We start from the raw sequence: 26,446 nt of genomic DNA on the forward strand, positions 1-26,446 counted from the left end.
AAAAGTGTATTGCCGTCAGGATAGTGATGGCTCAGTGAAAAATTTGAAGTTTGGTTCTAGAAAAAAAAAAGGAAGAAACTTGATTATCAAAATGACCCACATGACACCACAGGGAGATGGATATCACATTAAGAATGGAGAATCTAAAGATAATGTTGAGACAAAATTGAACCAGTCAGCAAGTATCAAAAACAGTGCCCCCCCACCCCCACCCTTAGAAGTTGGAAAGTCAACCAGAGGTAGGAAACGTTTTTTAAGTACTTCGTGAAAGACCTTTCACAATGATCTCACTCATGCCTTTTTCAATTCTTCACATGCTCAGTCAAGCTGTTTAACTATGTAGCATTTCCAGTTGTTACTGTGATTTTTGTTCTGAAGGTCTGAGGCACCATGACTTGCAGTTCTTTCACATTATCAGACTTTTGCCATATAAAAAAATGAGCTTTTGTGGTAGTAGGCAACTTGAAATCACTGAAGACATTGCAATTTCCCAAATAAAGTCCAGCCTTCAGCAGCCTTTTGCCTGCTGTGCAGTTCGGATCCAAACATATTGTCTGTAAAAGATGCACAAAAACATAACATTACTGGAATGATTGACAAGACTAGAAATGGAGCTGAGCTAGTCCTGTAGTAAAAGTGAGAGATGGACAACTCAAACGATCCATGAATAGCCCTGAAATAGTAAAAGAAGAGAAAGGTCAAAGCATGTTGGCTAGAACATCTATGAAGGACTTAGGGACAAGAGTTGCATTGGGGGGAAGGAGCACCCACATAAGGAAAGGAATAAGCGTTTATTAAGCACCTACTATGTACCAGGCACTGTGTTAAGCCCTTTATCGATATCTCACTTGATCCTCACAACAACCTTGGTAGGTAAGTGCTATTGTGATACATCTTCATTTTAGAGGTTAAGTGGCTTGCCCAGGGTCACACAGCTAGTAAGTGTCAAGGGTCTGAGGCCAGATTTGAACTCAGGTACTACTGAATCCAGGGCCAGTGCTCTATCCACTTCGCCTCCTAGCTGCCCCTATTAATCACATTTGAATTTGTTTTGGACTGCACTTGGGAGTGTTATGGGCCATGTGTTGACACCTCTTTCTTACAACACTAATATTCACTTACATTCATTTTTCATTACATACTTCCTTTCCTCTGGTCCTCTGATCATAAGATGCCCCTTCTTACCAAGGCACAATGAAATCAGGGACCAACCAAAGTGAAGGTTCAAAGTGAGGTATCTGTCCTTTCTCATCCTATGCAATTTTTGTTCGTGTTTTCCCCTAAATCCTTCATACGTGGGTTAGTCAACATGCTAGATTATTCTGAATTTTCAGTAACACACTTGAGGCTCTGGGGTTGGATCAATGAATAAGGGGAAGGGAGGGAAAAGAAGGAAAGGGAGAGAGGAGGGAAGGCAACCCAGAACAGAGCTTTAGAGTACTCCCAGATTAGGAAACACTATATTATGAGCGACCCTGGAGAGTGTGGAAAATCTTAAGGTTATCGGTGTATCATTTGGCTACAATTCACAATGTGTTTAAGCCATTATCCAATCCTGTAGCCTTAATGTGGTGTTTCCGTAAAAGGTGACAGTCTCTTAGGACTGAGATGCTGCTGATGGGACCTGGTAGGCTGGGGGTTATGGGTCAGGTGGGTAGTAAGGGATGCTGATAGATCTGGAAGTTATTGGAATCACGAAATCTAAATTGGAAGGGATCTCCATGACTATCTATTCCAGCCTATCCAAACAAAACCCACACACTTCAGCTTACCCACCAAGGGGTCGTCCAGATCTGATATGAAATGAATGGGAGGAAAAATGAGTGTCAGGAGTAAATAAGGGTGAGGGGGAGGGGAGGGAGGGAGAAAAATCTGAAATTGGCAAGCTTGTAGAAACAAAAGTTGAGAACTATCTTTACATGTAACGGAAAAAAATAAAATACTTTATTAATTAAAAAAAAAGTAAATAAGCCTGATGTGGAACATAGAAAGCATACGAACTCTTTTGAAAAGAAAAAGTCTGAAAACTCTTAGATCACTTTGAACACAAAATCAAAAGTTTAGCCCCTTAACTTATCTGCTTGGGTTGTAGAGGGGGACTAATAACAAATACTGAACACTTTCCCCTGGGGAAGGGCAGAAGAAGGAAATGTTTTATTTAATTAAAATTTCACAAAGAGAACCACATTGGCTGGTTAGTTTTCTTTATCTAGGTAACATCTTCCATGATTACTGAGATTTGAGATTTTTCTGCCATGTCCTTCAAATTGGGGACTTTGCCTCAACTGGAGTCTTAACCATTTACTGTAATTTCCCTTTTCTCTTTATCTCAAAACACCTTGGTATTATCCCTCATCTTTTTCTTTCTCCAAACCCCAATAATGAGGTGCCGCTTCTTAAAGTCAGCCCTTTTTCTTACCTTTTCCAGCAGATTGCTCCTTAACTACTCCCCCCCTTCACACACACCAACTCTCAATCTCTCCATAGTTACTGGTTTCATCACTACTACCTTCAAATATGCCATGTCTTCCCTATACTAAAAAGTTTGAATTTCACTAGATTTTATCATCCCCTTGAGCCATCATTCTATATCTTTCCTTTCTCAGCCAAACCCATAGGAAAAAAAAAGGGTCTATTTTCATTTATACCTCTTTCCCCTCTGCTATCTGGCTGCCAGTCATACCTCTCAACTGAAGCTGCCCTCTCCAATAAACAATTTCTAAATAACCAAAGCCAATGATCTTTTCTCAGTTGTCATCCTTATTGACCTCTCTGCTGCATTTAACATTGTTGATCACCCTCTCTTCCTGGATTTCTCTTTTCTGTGGATTTTCCCGACACTCGATCCTCCTGTTTCCTTTGCTTACTTGTCACTCATAATATAATGTTTCCTAGTCTGGGTGTACTCTAAAGCTCTGTTCTGGCTTGCCTTCCCTCCCCTCCCTTTCCTTCTTTTCCCTCCCTTCCCCTTATTGATTGATTGATCCAACTCCAGAGCCTCAAGTGTGTTATTGAAAATCCAGAACAATCCAGAAATCTCTCACTTAAACTGCAACACGCTCACAGTATAAGCCAAACACTGGCATCTGACTATGTATTGCCAGTGTGTGGGTTGACTTCAGAAATTTGTCCCCTTGAAGAACAGCCACATTTTATTTCCCAAATTAATGTCAGCTCATGCCTAAAGGACAGATTTATAAAGTGTGGCCCATATTCAAAATGTTGGAAACATAGTTATGAAATGGCTCCTGCTTATGGTCCAGGGAGAGGGCAGAAGACACCTACCAGTGGGTTGGGGTACAGCTCCCAGCCCTGCTCTAGAAGCATGCTCCTCTTCTGTGCAGTTCTTATTATACCCTCATGCTGCAGAGACTCCAGGACACATAAGGACAGGGTTGATCCTGGGGTACTTATGAGAAATAATATTAGATCAACCAATGTAATTTTTAGCACAATTTATTGAAAACATAAGTAAGCAGAAGTATGTCAGAGTATGATAGAGACCACCTATTTCTTTGGGTGGCTCACTTCTCTCGACAGTCCTGCTACTAGAGAGAGTATCCCGAGAGAGACAGAGAATGAGAGAAGAGAGAAAGATGTAGTGGTAAATTCTTGATATTTTCCAGACTTCTTGAGAAATATGCATTTGTTGCTTAATAGAGAACAAAATCTGTTCCCAACACAGAACCTCAGACCTAGAACCAACTCTCCAGGAAATACATACATACACAAATGCATACACACATATATGGGTGTTTGTGTATATATATATATATATATATACACATATATATATATATTATATGGTTTCCTATAAAATCAAAATCACAACAGCATATATATGTAAACATACATACACACATACATAGCAACCAAAACATATGCTTTTGGACTTCCTTTTAATGGGTCCAGCAAGGAACAAGATGGGGATAAAAGTAGATAGTCTAAAGCTTTCCCACCTGAAGCTTAAATACAAAGGTAATATTTTTCTAGCCCTTATAGGGGCACCTCCCATCTCAGCCTTTTTGGTAGCTTGTATGCAGAGAACCTGAGAACTGTCCATTGCCATTCTTAAGAGGATATTCTCCAAAGGGCCCAATGTATCTCTCGGAGCCTCAGTTTCCTCATCTATAAAATAAGGATAATATTGTCTATCTCTCAAGATTCTTGTGAGATCCAAATGTAAAACACTTTCCAAATCTTTTTTTTTTTTTTTGGTGAGGCAATTGGGGCTAAGTGACTTGCCCAGGGTCAAACAGCTAGTAAGTGTTAAATGTCGGAGGCCGAACCTGAACTCAGGTACTCCTGACTCCAGGGCCGGTACTTTATCTACTGCGCCAGATCATCTAGCTGCCCCATACTTTCCAAATCTTAAAGCATGATTTAAATGTCAGTTATTATTGGTATTATAATTATTAAAGAGAGGGAAAAATCCATTTAATCTTATTTTTAGTCAAGGCAAAGTATAGAATTGGGAGAGATGAGGAAGACACTCTTAAAAAAAAACATGTCCCAAAGTGGAATAGCACAGCATATCCTTGGACACTGGCTCCCTACATTGTACCCCAAACTCTTCAGCCTCAGGTGTTGATAAGCTAGTGATGGTAGTTTACGTTTCTTTAAAGTCTGAGCCTCACAACAACCCTGTAATGTAAAAGCTGTTATTATCATTATTATTGCTACAGGTGAGGAAACTGAGAGAGGTTAAATGACTTGCCTAAAGTGTCATGGATAGTAAGTGACTGAAGTGGTAGGAGATTTGGAGGTATGTGAGTGTGTGTGTATATGACAACGGGTTCAAAGGGGTTAGTGAATTTATAGTGCCTTGGGCAGAAACGCAGTTCAAATTGAAAAGTCGTTGACTATCCATTTAAATATCATCTCATCTGCCAAGTCCCAGAGGCAATTAAAGAATGGTCTGTGACACAAAATCTCCCTCAAATTTAATGTTGCATTGACAAGTCCAAATATCTTCCTCCCCAAGTCGTCGTCTTCTCCCGACCCTTAGAACCCGCAACCCAACGGCCACATCTTACCCAAGACCCTTCCCAATCGCCCCATTTCTTAGTGCCGACAGCTAAAAAAGATACTTTGTATCTGTATTGAATTCACTACACATATCCACCCATATGTATATACATAAAGACATGTATAAGGGGGCAGCCAGGTGGCGCAGTGGATAGAGCACCGGCCCTGGAGTCAGGAGTACCTCAGACACTTAACACTTACTAGCTGTGTGACCCTGGGCAAGTCACTTAACCCCAATTGCCTCACTAAAAAAAAACATGTATATACACATACACATGTATGGATACATTTACACACACACACACACACACACACACACACACGTGTAGTGTATATGTGTGTGTGTCCCTCTACTACCCAGTTGCTAGTAACTGGGCAACTGCTCATGAGCTGATGCTACTTTTTCTCTTCTAGCTTTTCGTTTTGAGGCAGACACTGTATAGGTCCCCTGAGCCGCTAGGCGGTGATAGAGGCTCCACGCGCCAAGGTCCCTCCTAGCCAAACGTCCGCCTTCTCTATGGTCCACTTCCCTTGTTCTTTCCCCTTCCAAAGGGCCAGAAAGAGTTTCCGGGTTCACTCGTCACCTTGGAAACGAGGCTTTTCCGGCTGCTCCGGGGGAGGGGTCAAGATGGCAGAGGAGAAGACGCCTACGGTGAGAGAGCTTGGGGTTAAGGGGCTGGGATGGACTCCCCCCTCTCCCAACCCCCCAGCCCAGCCTCGATGCGGGGGAGGGGGGCTTGGGCGTGGCGGAAGTCCCGTTCTCCCCGTTCCCCCACGGGAATCTCAGAGATCTCCCTGCGTCTCGTTGGTTGCGCGGCCGGAGCTGCCGTGCCCAACGGGGAAGGGTCTCCATTCTTTTTTCCTCCTCGGAAAAAGAGGCTCCCCGCTCTGCTAGAGGCCCCCTTTCATGCCCGCTCTGGATTCGGGAGCGCCCCGCGGGGGGTGGGGGAGGAGGGTCCGGAATATTCCTGGTGAATGATTCATCCGAGGGGCTGGCATACAGTAGGTGCTTAATTAATGCCCCCCCTCGCTACACTCCCTGGTCTGGTAGGAAGAGACCCTTTGGTGGGTATTTTATAGGGGGCGGGGGGTGCGCTTGTGGCCGCTGAGGCCCCTCCCTGCTCTCAGATGCTGTGGTTCTGCGAAGTCCCTTAACCAACGTGCCTCAGTTTCTTCTGCTGTAACCAACCAAACCTCTTTTACGGAGGAGATTGAGGCACACTGCAGTTAAGTCAGTTACCCATGGTCATCGCTGTGTTTATAAAGGTCAGGGACGGGATTCAAATCCAAGCCTTTTATCCCTATGCTTGGGGTGTTTTCCTTCCTGGACTTTTGTTGCTCTGAGGCCAACAGGATGGAGGGGAGAAATGGTCCGTCAAGACTGAATCCTTTGCGATTTTTCTTTCGGTGCTTAGTGCTTTGATACATTTTCATCGTCTAGTGTACGAGAAAATATATTCCCTGATTCTTTTAGGAAAATTGAGGACCTACGCTACAAAAGTCTGTGCACATCTGTCAATTATTTCTATCCTCAATACCAGGACCAGAACTTATGTTTTGGTTAACCAAAGGAATTTATTATAACTATAACCTGGTGTCACCAATCTCAACCTCATCTCTTTTTCCAGCTGGGATAAATTTCAAGGCTGAGTGAGTCATTTTTATGTAGCCAGGTATATCTTAAAGGCCTTAAATGTTAAATTTAACAACTTAAATTTTTGATAATGGTGAATATTCTTAGTGTTGTATGTAGAAACATTCTTCAGCTACAGTGATATCTGTGTATATTGCTTTAATTGAGCATAACTCCCTTGTCAATGAGTTGATAAGTTCATCATCATCTCTTTCTGTTAGCTTTGATGAATAAAAGTTTTCTGGCATAGAAGAAAAATTAATATCAAAATCATTGCCTTATAAATATATGTTTGCATCTTTTCAAAATTAAAACATCAAGCAATCAGCATGCTTATTATTTTTCCCAAATCATGAAATCATAGGGATTTCTCCCCCCCTCCCCCACCGCATATTTATTAAATGGCTGCTGGCTATCTGGTCTCAGTAGAGATTCTTCAAAATATGAATGTGCTTTTTATGAAAAAAAGGGAATGTCTTCCCTACTGGCGATTGGATTCAAAGCCGCCATTATTCAAATTTATACATCAGCTATGGACCGATCAAGTAGATTGTTCTTTATCTGGTGCTTTGAAGACTAGAATGAAGACTTCAGACATCATACTCAAGTTTAAATGAATAACACCGGCCCTTTCACTCAAAAGAGTGTATGGTGGATGAAGATTACTTCTCCCCCAGACCACCTTGTTCAGCTCATTTGTCTGAAGCAGACGGTGCAAATGGTCAGTGAGCTGAGCCCAGAATTAAATTGGAAGGGACAAGTGGTCTGGATTATCTCCGTGAAAGTTATTTTCCTGAGGTCAGGCTCCTCCCTGAAGCTTTTTATAGGATGATAGGATCATAGATTTAGAGCTGGAAGGGATTGTAGAGGCCACCGAGTCCAATGTCCTACCCATGGGGAAACCGAAGCCCGGATGAGTGGGCTTGCCCAGGATCACACAGCAAGTAAGTGCATGAGGCAGGATTTGAACCCAGGTCTTCCTTACTATCTGTCACCAGTGGTATTATACTATGGTACCTTTTCTGTCTTCTCATATATCTGTTTTCTTTCAAGGCCTTCATCACTTCTGGCCTCCTGATTGGTCTTTCCACTGCAAGTGTCTCCCTCACTCTTGTTAGTCTTTCACATGGCTGCCAGGTTGATCTTCCTTAAGCACAAATCTGATTGTGTCACTCCCCTTCTCAGTAAACTTCAGAGGCTCCTTCTTGCCTGTGGGATAAAGTAGAAACTCCTCTATTAGGTTTTGTTTTTGTTTTTTTAGTGAGGCAGTTGGGGCTAAGTTTTAGTTTTTATTTATTTATTTTTTTTTAATTTTTTTTTATTTTATTTTTATTTTATTTATTTTATTTTATTTTATTTATTATTATTATTATTATTATTATTTATTATTTATTTATTATTATTATTTATTTTATTTATTTATTTATTTTATTTAGTTTTTATTTATTTATTTTATTTATTTTATTTTATTTATTTATTTTTATTTTATTTATTTTTTAAATTTTTTTGCAGGGCAATGGGGATTAAGTGACTTGCCCAGGGTCACACAGCTAGTAAGTGTCGAGTGTCTGAGGCTGGATTTGAACTCAGGTCCTCCTGAATCCAGGGCCGGTGCTTTATCCACTGCACCACCTAGCTGGCCCCCCTCTATTAGTTTTTAAAGCCATTTATACCCTGGCCCAATCTTTCTAGCTCTGCTGTACATTATTCCCTCTCCCACATTCTGTGAACCAGCCAAAAAGAATTTCTCTCTGTGCCTCACGTGGGACACTCTGTCTTCTCTCTTTGCCCCTGTGCCTGAAATGTTCTTCCTCAATGCTGCCTCAGAGTCCCTCTCTTCAAAATTCGCCCAAACAGGCATCCCTTCCTGATTCTCCCCCAATTAGAACTATGTGGTATTAACCATATTGTACGTATTCTCTTTATATTTATAGATATACTTGTTCCTCCTGGTTAAAATATAAGCTCCTTGGGAGTGGGGATTGTTTCCTTCTTTGGATTATTGTATCCCCAGCACCTATGACAGGCCCTGAATAATATCTGCCTATTGATTGATTGAGGCAGACTCACCACTATTCTCTCTAGGAATGTGGTATGTCTGTGAGTCATGACTGAAGTCCAGCATCACCCACAGGACCAAGGAGAAGCAGGTGGCAGGCATGAGCAGTATTACAGCATTTTATAAACAAGGAATCAGGCCAAAGTGGCTTAAAATGGGTCATAAAAGAAAGATGCTGGACACAGGAGATGGGCTAGTTACTCACTAAGAACAAGAGGCAACCAGGCAACAAGGGCAGCTAGGTGGCACAGTAGATAGAGCAGTCATAGCCTGCAGTCAGGAGGACCTGAATTCAAATCCGACCTCAGATACTTGACACTTACTAGCTGTGTGACCCTGGGCAAGTCACTTAACCCCAATTGCCTCACCAAAAAAAAAAAAAAGAAAAGAGGCAACCAAGGGCCACACCATGAGATGGACTTAACAAGGCCCTTTCGAATGAGGGACCCTCTGCATGAACCCAAGGGAAGATGTGGCTGCGTCTTCTAAGATGGGCGGGCATGGAGGGGCTAAAATGGGCATTTATGAAACCGACATTAGCCATCAGGAGGCTGGAATGTTTTTCAAGCCTTTTTTTTCCTACTCCTATAAGGATTGAATAGACATTTTATCCACTTATCAAAATGCAGTATGTTTAGTGGATAGGTTTAGGCAACCAGATGGCACATTTGCTAGAGTGCTAGACCTGGAGTCAAGAAGACCTGAATGAATTCACCTCGTGCAACAGACACTAACTAGCAGTGTGACCCTGAGCCAGGTATTTCATCTTTCATAGCCTCTGTCTCTTATCTGTAATATATGATGATAATAATAGCACCTCCCCCTTAGAGTTGTAGAGATCAAATAAGATAACACTGGGAGGCAGCTAGGTAGATAAAAGCACTGGCCCTGGATTCAGGAGGACCTGAGTTCAAATTTTCAAATTTGGTCTTAGACACTTGACACTAGCTGTGTGACCCTGGGCAAGTCACTTAATACTCATTGCCCCACCCCCCAAAAAGTAGATAACACTGTAAAAGCTAGCTGGTACTATATTCCTTAGCATTTGGGTTTTTAACTTGTAAAAACGAGGTCTCCTGCCTGTTCCTTCTCAATTTCTACATGTGTCAAGTGATGCGTGATTCCTTTGTACTATATATTCACTATACGCCTACATGGTATTTTTAGATTTTTTTTTTCCACTACAGGTTAGGGAGGAGAGAGAAGACTGTATTAGGGAAGAGGAAAGGGAGGGAATCAGCATTCTTACAGCACTTCATTTGATTCCCATTAAGGGGACTTGGTATATTTATTATATGTCCCTTTAGTTAATATCATTGATTTATCTTTTGGTGGTTCAATTGTCTACTTTGACTTTCTAGGTGTGGTGTCAGTTTCTTTTTTACCCAGTCATAAGATGCTGAGCTCATCTTATTCCATTTGTTTTGTTTTTTGCAAATCCGATCTGGAAACCACACACTTAGAGTATTTTATTGCTAATACCCCTTTCGGTCAGAGAGGTAACTTGGCATAATGGATGAAAAGCAAGACTCAGAGCCAGGAAGACCTGGGTTAAACGGCTCTCTTTCTGCGTGACCCTGGGCAGGTCATTGTATTTTTCAATGCTCTAGGTAACTTCTAATACTAAAAAACGGCAGAAGCAGTTCTGACCTTCTTTGGTGGAGGATGCATCCTCACCTGGGAGTTCCTTCCACCAAGGAAATCACAACTGGCGTTGTTATCCCTAACCCTCATGTTATGTTGAGTCCATGAAATTATAGACCACTGGGGAGATAATAGACCACTTCCAAACTGATGGATCTGGGATCCTGTTGATGTATGCACTCTCTTCAGAGATACATCCATGCCTGCCTATCCTCTGTGACTCTTCTCCTGGGAGCCTAGATTTAGAGATGGAAACTTACCCAGAGGCAACCTAGTCCAGCCCTGACATTTTACATAAGAGAAAGCTGAGCCTTTCTTGTCTGAGTGACTTGTCCAAGGTCACACCAGTAATAGATGTCAGAGACAGGGTTTGAACCTTTCATTCCAGATCTCATCCATGCCCATACATAAATATAGCCAAAATGCTGGGTGCCTTTTCTCTTGATATTATCTAGATAGTAATAGAGCATGTGGTTTGTCCATTGTTCTTGCTCTGTGACAGAAACATTTTGTTCAGTCCCAGACATACATTTTAAAATGGGCATTGGAAAATAAATGTATCCACAGTAGGTTGGTCAGAACAGTAAAGGATCTGGAAAAATGTTGTAAAAGCAAGAAAGAGTGTAGTCTGAAGGAGGAAATAGGCTGAGGATGGAGGGATTAGAGAATGTGACGGCTACTTCTTTTTTTGTGGGGCAGTGGGGGTTAAGTGACTTGCCCAGGGTCACACAGCTAGTAAGTGTCAAGTGTCTGAGGCCAGATTTGAACTCAAGTCCTCCTGAATCCAGGGCCAGTGCTTTATCCACTGCGCCACCTAGCTGCCCCCTGCTACTTCTAATATATAAAGAGCTATCATGAGAGAGGTATGGATTTAGTCTGTGTAGCTATCAAGGCCAGAACTTAGACCAGTGGATGAAAGTTAAGGGGGAAAAGAACCTCCTAATGGAATTTTCCAACAGTGGAATTGACTGCCATGGGGGTTGGAGAGTTGTGCACAATAGCAAGTCATATTTATCTAGTGTATTAAGGTGTTTGGTTTGTTCGTTTGTTTGTTGGCAGGGCAGTGAGGGTTAAGTGACTTGCCCAGGGTCACACAGCTAGTGTCAAGTGTCTGAGGCCAGATTTGAACTCAGGTCCTCCTGAATCCAGGGCCAGTGCTTTATCCACTGTGCCACCTAGCTGCCCTGCATTAAGGTTTTCAAAGCACTTTCCCCACACCAACTCTGTGAGGTAGGCAGCACAAGTTCTATTATCTTCATTTTACAGTGAAGAAACAGAAGCTTTTAGAGGAGTAATTCCCAACATTTTTTATTCTGCAAACTCCTTTCAACAACAACAACAAATATGTTGAGAACTCCCAGGGTAATTTAATATACTAATCATAGTATTCTGCAGTTTTTGCTCCTAAAGAATTTTTAGTGTGAACACCTTGTACCATAATTGTGAACCCCAAGGGGCTCAGGAACCATATTTTCAGAAATTAAATGACTCATCCCTGGTTATATTGTTTGTGTGTCTGAGAGAATTAGAATCCAACTCTTGTGATTCTGGGGTCCACATTGCCCATCCTCATCATGAGGAGTTTAAAAGAAGATAGCCACTGGGGGTTGCAGGAAGGGATTCTGGCATGATACAGAAGGTAGTGTTAGGTTTGGGATGTAGATACTCCCAGCTCTTAGGCATCTGTATTTTTCTGAATTAGATCACAGTCTTTCTCCTGTGACTTTAAAGTTTCATAGTTAGTTTTGTAATAAAAATCGATAAAACATCAAAGTTTCCCCTTGGTGTACCATCCACTCTCCCTATATTTTAGAAGTTATTGTTATAGAAGTGCAGCAAAAAATATATATTTTCCCAAAAAACTGTATCCTCAAAATTTCCTCTTGCCCCCATCTATGTACAATATTTTTTAAGTATCAAAAAGTAGTCAAATTACATGCATAACCAGCTTTAGGATATAGTGTACCTACGTTCATTATGGTGGTTATGAAATATATTTCCTTTGAATAGCTTGATACCCAACATGCTACAGTTGTTTACACTTGTAGGTGAGGATTATTTGCATAAATCTCTACTATAAAGGAGTTTTCTCTCATCTTTTTGACTTCTTTAAAAAAGCATTTTGTAGGCCAGTATTTTTAATATATTCTGTATAATTACTTATTTGAAGGGAGGAAAAAAAAACTTAATGGACTTCCGAAACTATTATGTAGCAGTTGTTCTCCAGTCCACACTGGACTTCAGACTACCGTTAAACATATTAGTTCTATAATACTCAAAAAGTATATTCCAAAACGTTTCCTGTCTATAATTAGAGTGGTAAGTAGTCTGTGAGAATCCCACTTCCAAGTCATCCTTAGAAATCCACCAGACTTGTCTTTGTAGCTTCTATCAGTTTTGTGAACTCTATGTCATAGTGTGTGGTACCTGAACATAGTCCTTTTCTCTTGTTTCAGACAACTCAGTTTCCCGGGACAACAGAACCTCAAAAACCTCGCTTGAGAAAAGGTCTGTTTGTAATCTGAGTGTATATGGACACTGTTCTTTATTCCATTGAATGCCACTACAAGATTCTCTCTTTGGTTCTGTATATTTTAGGAGCTATGACACCTTGTGTTGGGGGCCCTGATCTAACGTGCTATGTCAGACTTGAGATTTTGGGGCCAGGTTTTAATCTGCTGTATTCTCTAATGCTCCCGTCACTTTGGGGAGTGATTGTGTCAGTGTGATAGTGCAGCTGACCGGGCCTGGGACTTCCATTGCAGTGAGGCACACAAGAGCACACAGGAACGGGCAGCTCTGCATTCTGTTACACCTGCCTTGAGTGGGAGTCCCAAGCTGCAGCTTCCTTCAGTCAGATGTTGTGGGCTCCACTCGTAGAAGGTGCAGGGTTTCATTCAGAACATTGCCCTGTGCTGAAGCAGCCTGTAGCCCCCTTGAAAGGAACAATTTTATGTCACCAAAGAGGGCCAGATGGAGAAGTATTGGCAGTGGCCTCATGACACCTTCCTGGATGTTCTTGTGCAAGGCACTGTGGGAGAGAAACTTGTAACAAAAAGGATAGGATTTATTTCACCTCAGGGTCAGGTTTGTTCCCGCTACACTGGGGTTTTATGGACTCAGACCTTTTGAGTCAATCCAGGGGCCACCAACATTTGGCATCTCCTTTTCTACTCTTAACAAACTTCTCTGTTAAGTTCTTAGAGCATATGTGGCTACAAGTCAGCCCCAATTTTGTTTTTTTTGCACCAACAAACTTTTTCTACAAATAAGATGATTTTCTACAAATTGAGTAAGGGTAAGTATTTCTATGTAAAGAAACATAATAAAAGCTAGAGTTACAAATTAAATAGGTAGGACACATCTATGTATTTAAAAAATATACATGACATTCCTTTCCTGATATTCCCAACCAACTGCCTAAATCTTTCCAAGTAACAGAAAAAAAATTAAACAAAACCCTCCAGTCCAGTGCATTGTTGACTGCACATGCAACATTCTACCTTCTTGGTTCCCCACCTCTCTAATCTGCCTTGCACACAATAGGCACTTAATTTATTGACTGACTAACTTTTGGGAGGAGGGAAGTGTGTTTCATCCTTAAACTTAATTGGAGTTCAGCCGCCTTTCAGTGTTGTTTTTGTTTAGAATGTTATAGTCGTGGTGGGTATTATTTTCCTGGTTTGGCTTATGGACCGAATCTGTGTTTCCTTTTGCAAACTAATTTCACGGCTTTAAGAACCTGTGAAGTTCTTGTTCCAGGTGTTTGGAACAGGTTACAGCCAGCATCTTCAGGTGTTCAGCATCAGTGAATTGTCTAATAATTGGAGTTTTCCTCTTTAACAGCCCAAACTTTTTTTATTCTATCTTTTTGGAAACAGAATCTTTCCAACGTGGATTAACTTTATGCTTCCTTGCCTTTTTAAATAGACTTTACGAAGTTTAAGAGCATAAGAAATTTGAGATTGAGAGGTAGATTTAGTGAGGTTCCAATCAGTAAGCATTTATTAAGTCCTGTCATGCACAGTACTAGACCAGGGCATACAAAGAAAGGCAATAGACATGCCTGTCTTCAAGGAACCCACAGTCTAATGTCCTGGTGCTGCTTTTAATTACACGAAGCGACTTTGATCAAATTTCTTAACTTCCCTGAGCCTCAGTGTCCTCATCTGTAAAATTAGGAGCTTGGATTAAAAACTTAGGGTCTGGATCACAGTTTACCTTGTGTTGTGCTTATTTATGTACAGATGATAGATATGATGTTGGATTGTGGGCTTGTTGAAGGCAAGGGCTGTGGGGTCTTTCTGTGTCCTCAGTGTCTTTGTACATAATGGAGTCTTGACACATTTGTTGCATGGAATTGAGAAAGACGCGATAAGGCAGGAAAGATATGTTAGAGTCAGATGATAGAGAACTCTAAATGCCAGGGCAAGGAGTTTATATTTTGTCTTATAGGCAATACTAAGCCACTCAAGATTATTAAACGGGGAAATGACATGTATAGATTTGTGCTGCCAATGTAGGTGTCAAAAGATGCATGGATTGGGAGGGTTTCAGGTGAGGCCAGTTGTTAGTATGTCAGAGGAAGCCTCAAGGGGATCTTTTCTGTGGTTACTTAAAAGGATACAGGCAAGGGGCAGCTAGGTGGCGCAGTGGATAGAGCACCAGCCCTGGATTCAGGAAGACCTGAGTTCAAATCCGGCATCAGACACTTGACACATACTAGCTGTGTGACCCTGAGCATGTCACTTAACCCTCATTGCCCTGAGCAAAAAAAAAAAAAAATACAGGATGATGCAGTAGGGCTCTCAGGGCCCAGCTTCCTGGGGGCAGGCTGAGCTTGCTCTGGGGTTATGTTGAAATGAGGCTTGCCTTCCCCTTGCCTTCAGTAATGTCAGAGAGACGGCCACCAATCCCTGGAAAGTAAAGATCACATTTTATAGAAGGGATCTTAGGTCCAGGATTTCTCTAGGATTCTGTGGTTCTGATTCTGCCCCTTCTGTTTCTAGCATCTTCACTGATTGTTTTTTAATGCAACTTAACTTTTTCTGGGTGACACAAAATCATCATGCTGTGGTGTCATGAAAAGTTCCCTGGATGGGGAGGCCAAAGACCTGGGTTAGGATAGACTTTTTGAGACTCAGTTTCTAAATGCATAAAATGGAAATAATGAAATCTGGCCTGCCCTCTCCTAGGATTACTTTAAAGATCAAGGGAGATGATTCGAAGAGGCTTTTGTGAAGTAGTAAGTAAGATTATTTTGGTAACATAGGCAATGATTTTCCTGTGCTTTAAAAGCAAGTGAAAAGAGCCCAGCACTTTGAGTGGAAAGCCTGGGGGCTCAAAGCTGGCAGCTCTGGCAGTATTACTGTGGGTGAGTCCCTTAGCCTGCCTGATTCATGATGTGTGTAAGATTCCACAGCCTTCCAAAGTCTGAAAACCACAAGGGAAAGAAAATACCTCAGGGAATATTGAGGTCTGCAGGACTTTTCTGGGCCTCAGCAGGCTGGCCTTTTTGATTTCTTGTTCCTGATGCTCCCTCCTTTTTCAGGCTGTCTAATCTGCACTGAGGAAGGAAACCCCATAGCCAAGCTTGTTTGAAGCACATGGAAGGCTCGAGGCTCCCTCCTAACTACTGTGTGGCTTGCCTTGAAGGTGCTGCTCAGGCCTTTTTGCTGACTTCTTGCTTTGGCACTTTGCTCTTCACAGCTGGGGGTTCATAGCTGAAGTGCTGCCTGAAGCATGAGCATGATAGCTCCATTCCTGGGGCTGGGGATGAGAAGTCATGATCAGCAATCGTGTTCTCCCTTGCCAGCAATTTTGGTACAACTGTCAGAAGCAGAATTAGCAAGTGAACAGACGTCCATCTGACCCAGTTTGGTATTAAAGATAGGAGCCAGAAAAGTTACCAGTTAATTTGGCCTCACTCTGCTCAGGACCAGACTGCTGAGCAGCAAGAGCCCAGAGCAGCCTAAATTTCTCTCTAAGTTTGCTGATAATTAAATATTTTGGTTTAAAAGGACTTTCAGCTCCCTTTGGGAGATCCTATTTATATGACCAAGAGCTTAATTAAGCATGCCAGGTGACTGGGTCAGTAAGTACCTGAGATTAATACTCATCACAGTACAGATAAGCAGATTTGGTTGTATAAGGATGAAGAACCACTGAGTAATGGAGCAGCTGTTCTACCAGGAGCTTAAATGGGATCATTGAGGACAAAAAATACTTTAAGCATTCACTAAAAAGTGTAGCCTCAGGCTCTATGTTATAAAAGAAAATTGATTTGAAACTTAGCTAATTCCTGGCCTCTAGCTAGAGAGCAAAGGCTTCTGGCCAAATGGGACTAAGGCTGAAGAGGGAGGTTGGCCGTAGCTTGTGAAGGCCTTTAAGCAGCAACCAGAGGAGTTTGCATTGGACCTCAGAGGAAAGGTTTTTCACCTTCTTTGTGTGTCCTGGGCCCCTTTGGCTGGCAGTCTGGTGAAGCCTGTGGACTCCTTCTCAGGACATTTATTGCCTACATTCATAAGTGAAGGAATTGCTAAGTTCAGGTAGATGTTAATGGAAATAAAGACGCAATTTTTTCCCATCTAAGTTCATGGATTATAGGGACTCCTGGGAGGGATAGAGGTAACAGCATTGGACCATATTGAAGAGAGTGACTTGGTCTGACTTTTACTTGGCAGCAGCATGTGGATTCTAGGTTGGAGAGTAAAGAGACTTGGAGCAGGGAGACCAATTAGGAAGCAGTTGCAATCACCTGGGTAAGATGTGAGCAGCGTAGTGTTTCTGTGAGTAGAGACAAGAGACTTTGTGTGGTAAGCTTGCCGAGACTTTCCCCTCACAAAAACCTTCCCTCCTCCTAAATTCCCTCATCCTCTCGTTCACCCAAGCCTGAACCCTGAGTGGCAGCCTTGATTTCTCTCCCCTTCACCTCCACATACCTATGGCAAGTTCTGCCAATGCTACCTTCACATGGATTTTTTTCTTGCCACCTTTCACCCTGATACCACCCTGGTTCAGGTCTTCATCTCCACACCATAGGCTGTTACAGAAGCCTCCCAAATGGTAAGGTGTCTGTCTCTCTCTCTCTTTGCATTTTTCCCCCTCTTTAGTCCTTGATATAGCTGCCAAAATCATCTTCTTGACACACAGATCTGACCATTTAATACCCCTGCTCTAAAATCGTAGTATATCTAAGAATTAGAATTCCTTAGGTAGGCTTTCAAGGTCAGTCTGCCTGCGGTTTAGCCATAAATACTATTACTCTCTTTCATGCACTAAAGGTTCTGTTGAAGCTGAATTACTTGTTGTTTCCTACCACAAGCATTTGCCTATGCCAGCTAATCTCTTTGCCTGGAAGAGACTTTCCCCATATCTCTGCTTATGGAAATTTCCTCTTTAAGGCCCAGTTTAGGTGCTGCCTCCTCCATATTTTTTTTTTCCAGAGCAATGAGGGTTAAGTGACTTGCCCAGGGTCACACAGCTAGTAAGTGTCAAGTGTCTGAGGCCGGATTTGAACTCAGGTCCTCCTGAATCCAAGGCCAGTGCTTTATTCACTGAGCCACCTAGCTGCCCCTCCTCCATAAATGTTTCAATGAACTCTTCTAAAATTTATTTATTTATTTAGAATTTTCCCCAAGTTACATGTTAAAAACCCCCAAACCCAAATTTTTTCCACATTGATTTTTTAACACTTTGTGTTCCAAATTTTCTTCCTCCTTCCCTTAGGTTGTGAAAGAAAACAGACAAAATAACTTTAGAAAGAGCCACTAACAAAATTATACTTCAATCTGTATTCAGATACCATCAGTTCTTTCTTGTTGATGGTTTACATTTTTCGTAAGTTTTTTGATAGCATCATGCTCATCCTTTCTTTCACAATTACTATTACTAACTGTATTACCCTCCATCCTATTCCTTCCCCTTGATATTTACTTTATTTTCTATCTTCTTTCACCCTATCCCTCCTCAAAACTGTTTTGCTTTTTATTGCTCCCTTCCCCCATCTGCCCTCCCTTCTTTTGCCTCTCCCCTTTTATCCCCTTTCCCTCCCACTTTCCCTCAGGACAAAATATATTACTATACCCACTTGAGTATGTATGTTATTCCCTCTTTGAGCCAGTTTTGATGAGAGTAAGGCTCACTCACTCCCCTGCTCCTTCCCCATCTTCCCCTGCATTCCATAAGCTTTTTATTGTTTCTTTTATGTGAACTACTTTACCACCTTCCCCCTCTCCCTTTCTCTTTCTTCCAGTGCATTCCTCTTACCCCTTAACTTTATTTTAAAGATGTTATCATGGGTCAGCTAGGTGACACAGTAAACAAAGCACCAGCTCTGGACCCAAGAAGCCCCAGGCATAAGTCAGTGAACTCTTTAGTTAAAAGTTATCCTCGAGGGTCAGCAGGGGGACAGCGCAGCTGCTGCTACCTGCTTCGTGAGCAGCTGCTGGAAACATGGTGGGACAGAGTGGGGCAATCGCCGCCAGTGTGTGCGGGGGCCCTCTTCATCGGCTACTGTATTTACTTTGACTGCAAGAGATGGATCGACCCCAACTTCAAGAACAGGCTTTGAGAGTGAAGAAAGAAACAGAAGCTTGCTAAAGAGAGAGCTGGATTGTCAATGTTACCTGACCTTAAAGATGTTGAGGCTGTTCAGAAGTTCTTTCTTGAAGAAATACAGCTTGGTGAGGAATTACTAGCCCAAGGTAAATATGAAAAGGATGTTGAGCACTTGACAAATGCCATTGCTGTCTGTGGGCAGCCACAGCAGTTGTTGCAAGTTTTACAGCAGACTCTTCCATCAACAGTGTTCCAGATGCTTCTGACTAAGCTGCCAACAATAAGCCAGAGAATTGTGAGTGTACAGAGCTTGGCTGAAGATGATGTGGAATGAGAAACATGTCAACATAATAAAATCTTAATAAAAATTTTTTAAATAAAAAAAAAAGTTATCCTCTTCAAATCTCTCATGCTACTCTGATCTCTTCTCATTAATCACTTAAAATAGTTGTCTGCTAACTTGTTGTATTCTTTGATTCATGTACACCTTGTGCATAGGTCTTTCCCACCTCTTGTATTGTAATAACTTCCTGACTGGCCTCCTTGACTTCTGTTTCTCTCCTCTCCTTCTGTTTCTTCCATCAGCCTTTCCACAGGTATTAAGGTACTCTTCCTGAAGTAAGCATGCCTCTGTCTGACAATGTTTCACTCATCCTCAAAAGCCTGCAGTATTTCTCTTGCCTAGAACAGAGGTTCTTAAATTTTCATGTCCTTGGCCTCTCTGACATTTGGGTAAACAGACCATTTTCAGAATAATGTTTTTCAGTACATAAAATAAAATACACAAGATTACAAAGAAAACTAATTGTATTGAAATATAGTTATTGAAACTAAAAAAAGAGAGAGAGAAAGAAAAAAAGCAAGCTACTAGACCCCAGTTTTAGATACCCTGTACTAGAAGAAAAAATGCAAACGCCCTAAGGCATTCTGCAATCTGGCTTCAAAGTCTAAGCCATCAGTAGCTAAATGAAAAAAAAATGTATTCATGTCACTAATAATTAAAGAAATGTAAATTAAATCAATTCTGAGATTCCACCTCACACCCATCAGATTAGCCAAGTTGATCAAAAAAGGAAAGTGATAAATGTCAGAGGGGCTAGAAAACAGGTCCGTTGAAGTATTGTTGGTAGAGCTGTGAATTGGCCTAGCCATTAGATATAAATCATTACTAAACTCTTTGATTCAGTAACACCACTGCTAGGATCACACCCCAAAAAGATCAAAGAAAGAGAAAAATGACCTGTGTGTACAAAAATATTTATAGCAGCTCTTTCTGTGTTTGCAAAGAACTAGAAATCAAGGGGATGGCAGAACAGATTATAGTATATGAATGTAATAGTATACTATTGTACTACAACAGCATTATAAAGAGAAACAGCTTTGAAAGATTTAAGAGATTGATCAACTCAGTGACTGACTGTGATTCTAAAGGATCCATGATGAAGCCTGCTGCCCACTGAGAGAAAGAGAGATGATAGACTCAGGGGGAAGAGTGAGATATGTTCTTTGGACATGAGCAGACAATGAAGGAATTTGTTGTTTTGCTTTTACTCTTCATTTTTGTTATAGAGTTTTTGTTTTTATTTTTAATGGGGGAGGGAGTAGGTGGGAAGATGAGAAAATAGATTTTTTGTAATTAAATCAATTTAATTAAAATGTAACAAAGTTGACTTCAACCTACCCATCAACTTTATTTTTACCACTTAACATTCAACATTGTAATCAAACTGGATTATTAGTTTCCTTAATCTTGTCTTGCCATCTCCCATCTCTCTGCTTTCCTCCAACTCATTTCTGCAATACTACCTCCTTAGCTTTGCCTGGTTCAAATCCTTCTTATACTCAGAAGCCTGGTTTAGATACAATTTCTTTTTTTTGTTTGTTTGTTTTGAGGCAGTTGGGGTTAAGTGACTTGCCCAGGGCCATACAGCTAGTAAGTGTTAAGTGTCTGAGGTCGGATTTGAACTCAGGTCCTCCTGACTCCAGGGCCAGTGCTCTATCCACTGCACTACCTAGCTGCCCCTAGATGCTATTTCTCTAATGGAAATAGAGAGATGGCTCCCAAGGGGTCTCACATCCATGTCAAACCTCAGCCTCTAAGTGTGTGGCAGAGCAAAGGGCCCGCTCTGAAGGGACCTTTTCCAGCTTCATCTCCCAGTGCTCTCCTATGTACCTGGGGGAGTAGGAGTTGGGGTGAGGATGTCTAGAGTTTATAAGGGCTACATTACACCAATAGCTCCCATTTCTATAAGGATTTTAGTGTTTGCAACAATCTCTCAGCCACCTAGGAGTCTGGTAATCTAAGAAGCAGTATTCCTTTTTTTATTTATCATGTAGTTGAAGTTCAGAAGAGTTAAATAAGTTACCCACAGTAAGTAAGAGAGCCAGGATGGAGGCCTGGGTCATGTGGCTCTGAAATCCAGTGTGCTTTTCACCATACACACTGAATCTCCTGACGGACATGCAGCCTATTTTAAGATCATCTCCTTTCCCACAGTTGATCTAATGTGGGAAAATGGTGTTTGCCCAAGATCATTGATGGATTCGGGTGATTTGAATAAATTGACCCAAGGGTGGAGGAAACTACTAATTTGGGTGCTTTTATGCCTCCTAATCAAATGGGAAATGTCCTCTTGAGTAGAAGCCCTCCACTAAATGTCAGAGGGGGAAGGATGTCAAGATTTATGGTCATCCTTGCTGAAGTGAGAGTTTGTGAAACCCTAGAAGCGGGTGGACACGGGAGCTACTGCTGTTGCTCATGTCTGTGTATGTATCTGAGAGAGAATGCATGTGTGTACACATGCATGCATATTGTATGCATGTGTGTGTGAACATGTATGAGGGCTGTGTATGTACACCTAGAGGCGGACAGGAGCAGCAGTAAAAGGGAAGTGCTTCTATAAGATGTAGCGCCCCAAACCCTGTATCATTACATGGCTGAAGTACCACAGGAAGGGTTGTATCTTTTGTCAAGCAAGGAAAATTCCTAAGGTATTTTCCCCTGGGGAGAGTACTATGTCAATAAGAGAAAGGTTTTTTCTTTTGTATTTTCCTGACCAAAAGAAGATGGTTTAGCTGAAAGAGAGCCACATCTGGGGCTCCCGAGAGATCTAAAAGGATATGCAGAAGGAGCCAGGCCAGAACAATTCGTGGGAGCAGTAGGGACCAACGTAGAAGCCGCCACCCTCCATAGGACAGCTGCAGAAAGCAATTTCCTTGACCAGTTGATGATAACTACATACAAAGAGGAAGAGCTCTTCTCGTATTTGGAACTGTAAGTGACTGGGGATTGAGACAGATCTTTAGGATTAATGGTTACTCACTCACAGGGCCCTGATTAGAGCAGGACAACTGGGGCTTTATTCCAGAGCATTGAAATTTATATTGCTCTGGCAGCACTCAGTGGTCCTTCCTCAGGTGAATAACTGAATTTAGCACTTAGTGAGCAAGAAATTAATTTAAGTAAGAAGCTAAGCTCCTAGGTTTGCACTGACCTGGGATCCCTACTTCAGCTGAATTTTCGTAAAAAGTTGATTGGATGATTTGATGCCCTGTGTCCTAGGTGCAAAGTTTATAAGTTGCAAGTGTGCTTTCATAGGTTCCCGATTTATTTTTCTTCTTTAAAAACACCCCCCCCCCCAATTTTTCTATTATAGTATTTCAAACTGTCTCAGTCTCCTTTGCTGGTTCATCTTCCATATTTATACCTTTTTAACTGGGTGTTTCCCAAAGGTATCACAGGCCCACTTCTGTTCTCTATACTCACTGATTTCATCAGCTCCTCTGGGTTTAATTATCCCTATGCAGATGACTCCCAGATCTACAAATCTAGGCTTGGTCTCTCTTCTAAATTCTAGTCAGGTATCTTGAACAGAATTTTGTATGTTTCAAAGAAGATACTCCATAAGCATTCCAAGCCAAACTAAATATCTGTGTGCAAAATTGAACTCTCTCACTTCCAAGCCTTTCCCTCTTCTTGTGGGGCACAGGCCCAGGTTCACAAACTTAGTTTCATCTGTGTCCCTTCACTCTCCCTTCCCTTACAGCTCTGATTAGTTCTTGTTTCTGCCTCTTACAACATGTTCTGTATCTGTCTCCATCTCAACTAAGTTGGCTACCACCCTAGGGGCCAGTTCAGGCCCTCGTCACCCCTTTTCCGGACTATTGCCACAGCCTGATTACGTCTCCTGCCTGGAGTCCTTCCTTTTTCTAATGACCTGCACACCGCTGTGGCGCTGATTTCCCTCTGGTGCATGTCTGACCATGTCTCTTGCAGTCTGTTTCTTTTTCTTTTTTTTTTTTTTTGCGGGGCAATGGGGGTTAAGTGACTTGCCAAGGGTCACACAGCTAGTAAGTGTCAAGTGTCTGAGGCCAGATTTGAACTCAGGTACTCCCGAATCCAAGGCTGGTGCTTTATCCACTGCACCACCTAGCTGTCCCCACAATCTGTTTCTTCAGGAATCAACTAGGAGCTCCTCTATCTTTTAAAGCTCTTCCCAGCCTAGACCCAGCCAACTTTGCTGCTGTGCACATCACTCCTCCTTCTTATTCTCGATGGTCCAGCAGAACTGGCTTTGTCGTTATTCTTAAACGTGATCCTCTCTGTGCCTGCGTGCTTGCTCTCCCCCATTCCTAGATTGCTTTACTTTCCCATTGCCACCTCTTCAGAATTCCAGGGGCTGCCTTCCTTATGAAGTCTGGCTTGATCCTCAGCTGCTGGATGTTTATCTTCTATATAGATTTATTTACATACATGTTGTCTCCCCATTAGAATATAAGCTTCTTGTGAGCAGGGCCTTGATTTTTGTCTCTGTATCTTTATCACTTCCACCAGACCTGGCCCATTAAAGATGCTTAATGAGTGCTTGTGAATGAGGCCTAGCTCATCGTAGGTGCTTAATAAATGCTGGTTGATTAATTGATTCTTATGTGCTTGAAATTGAGGAGTCATTCTCTAACAATGATTATCTAGAGGTTTTCTAGGTGGGGGAATTAGAGGAGAGGCCTGAGAATTCAGAGAAACAACAAAAAACCTAAATGTGTAATTGGGTCTTTCCTGCTGTGGGAGTCTCAGACACAGAGATTACCCACAGAAGCTCTTGGTCCCACTGAGACTGATCTACTTGTTTCCTGTCCTTTGAACACGTTCCTTATTCCCATCTCAGTGCCCTGGTTCTCCTTCTTTCCCAGAATGTCCCGTCTGTCACCTTCTCCCCACCTGTATGATTCAAGGCCCAAATCAGGCCACTTTTTCCCTGAAGCCTTTCTCTGTCATCCAAGCACAAGGGGCTTTAGGGCAAGCACCTCTCCCAAATTTTGGTAGCACTCATTGTCTGTTACCAGCCAAATAGCCTTACTTTGTTATCTGCTCTTTTCACTCCACCCTCCCAAAAACAAACAAAAAAGAAAGGACAAGATTTAAGCTCCTATGGGCATATGCCCTATAGCACCTACCATTGTAGAATAGGCACTCAAATATTTGTTTATTTAAGTCTTGTGTTTATTAATACAAATATATTAGTATGGAATAATTCAAATTAGTTATGTTTGTACGAGGTTTGATCTTGTATTTTGTGGTACAAATATTTAACATAAAATTGAACCCTGAAGAAATTAAAAAGAAAAGCTTAGACATGTGAGATGAGTTCTTGGGGATGGATGCCTATGGGATTTGGGGGTGTTAATAGACATGATGTCTCACCAAAGGAGGTGAGAAATATGATTTTAATGCCCATTAGACATGATGGATTTCTTTAAAAAAGACAAGAAGCAAAGGTTGCTTTGGGTCATGTTAGAATCGGCTCTTGAATTCTCTTCCTGCCCTTGATTTCTGGGCAGAGCTGTTCCATGGCTCTCTTGTCATGGAGGACTTGAAGGTCGAGATGAAAGGCTGTCCCTTGTACAGACAGTTCAATTCAAAGGAGAGATTAGAAACATTCCATGGATATTCTGTATAAAACAGCCTAGGAAGGAATTGGAAATCAAGTTTGGAACCTTTGATCTAATGGTACAAGCAGGGAAGTAAAGGGGAGTAAAGCTGCCAAGAGCAAGCCCCTCCTGGTCATGGAACTCTCTTATTCAGGTAGGAATTGATGCAGTTTGTCCTCTGCCCGGCAGAGGGCTTGCTGCTCTGGAAAGCAATTCCATTTGCTGTTGGATCAAGAGCTCTCTTTTTCTCTATGTCATTCCTTTTTTCAAGCTTTAGAGTAATAGAAGAAAGATTGCTGCTAATTGAAGAATCATGGAATTATCCTTAGGCTGGAATACTCTTATCATGATAGGATTTTAATTTCCTAATTGCAATTGAAATGAATTCTTTCTGAAATGTTTTGTTTTGTTTTGAATTGAAATTGTGGCACTCACTTTTTCCTGATTTGTTCCCCCCAGATTTTCTAATGTAATTCCATGGAAAGTAATAGGACTTTAAATTTTAAAAAATTATCATAGGGTACTTACTTCTAGTCTCCTTTATTTTATCACAAAAATGCAATTGATGAAGGGCACTTAGGGCTCTTGGTTAAAACCTGGGTTTTATTTTGTTTGGAATTAAAGGACTTGGGTTTGAATCTCTTGTTTGCTCTTTACCACTTCAAGCAAATCAGTCAACCCCTCCCCACCTCAGCTCCTCCTGTATAAAGTGAAAGGGTTGAACTAGATCCTTTCTTAGGTCCTTTCCAGTTATAAAATCTTATGATCAGCTATTTTTAGGGCATTGTTTTCTTATTTTAATGAAAAGTTAAGGGATAGGGGCAGCTAGGTGGCACAGTGTATAAAGCACCGGTCCTGGACTCAGGAGGACCTGCATTCAAATCCGGCCTCAGACACTTGACACTTACTAGCTGTGTAACCCTGGGCAAGTCACTTAACCCTCATTGCCCCGCCCCCCCCCCCCAAAAATGAATAAGTCACAACAAAATTTCAAGTGTAAGGATTTTTTTTTTTTAAAGATCCCCCAGGTTCGTTAAGCCCTGTACGGCCCACAATCTGTAAGGGCCAAATTTAATGTGGGATCTCTTCCACACTGCCCCCTCCCCCATTGTTCCTTCCAGATGGATAAGAAATGAGATGAAAAAGCCTCTTTTCAGATAAACAAAAAATAACAGGGTTTGTTTATGAGAACAAATTTAGAAATAGGGACAAAGACAAGCAGGAAACATGACCCGTGAACTTGCCCATCAGACTCAGCTGCTTCGCCTTCAACTCTTCCCCCTGCGCGTCCACGTCTAGCTCTCGCCTGCCGCCCCCTCCTCATCTCTACTCTCCATTCTCTCTTCTTCCCTTACTCTCAACCCCCCAGAATAAAAAACCCTTCTCTCACAGGAAACTCGGGCCAACCACCCACATACCTCAAGCTAATTCGCTGGCACCCCTAGTGGTGGCATCCAAGCCTGGCTGGTGCTCGGTTTTCTGTGCATACCCCGGCTGGGCGGAGGAAGCCAAGGCGTGGATTTTCCGTGCATACTGGGCCATGCCCGGGGCAGAGGGAGCCATGTAGAGCACGCCCGAGGCTTTCTAATTTTAGC

The 26,446-nt window shown here is 41.9% G+C and overlaps 1 protein-coding gene and 1 pseudogene across 3 annotated transcripts in view; both read left to right on the forward strand.

The window, feature by feature from the left end:
• Nucleotides 1-5,580: 5,580 nt before the first annotated feature.
• The window catches only part of BBS4 (Bardet-Biedl syndrome 4), a 67,346-nt gene continuing 46,480 nt past the window's right edge, over nt 5,581-26,446 (forward strand). The window contains exons 1-3 of one of the 3 annotated variants that reach the window (XM_043982448.1): nt 5,979-6,075; nt 12,821-12,872; nt 21,990-22,197. In XM_043982448.1, coding sequence (XP_043838383.1) covers nt 6,046-6,075; nt 12,821-12,872; nt 21,990-22,197 — 290 coding nt within the window. In that variant the 5' untranslated portion in view covers nt 5,979-6,045. Of the gene's footprint in view, nt 5,681-5,978; nt 6,076-12,820; nt 12,873-21,989; nt 22,198-26,446 lie in introns of those variants that run through there. The other 2 variants (XM_043982447.1, XM_043982445.1) reach the window with 2 other exon arrangements.
• Nucleotides 18,630-19,261, forward strand: LOC122740356 (annotated as a pseudogene).

Source organism: Dromiciops gliroides, chromosome 2 (assembly GCF_019393635.1).
Source record: "Dromiciops gliroides isolate mDroGli1 chromosome 2, mDroGli1.pri, whole genome shotgun sequence".
NCBI classification, from domain to species: domain Eukaryota; kingdom Metazoa; phylum Chordata; class Mammalia; order Microbiotheria; family Microbiotheriidae; genus Dromiciops; species Dromiciops gliroides.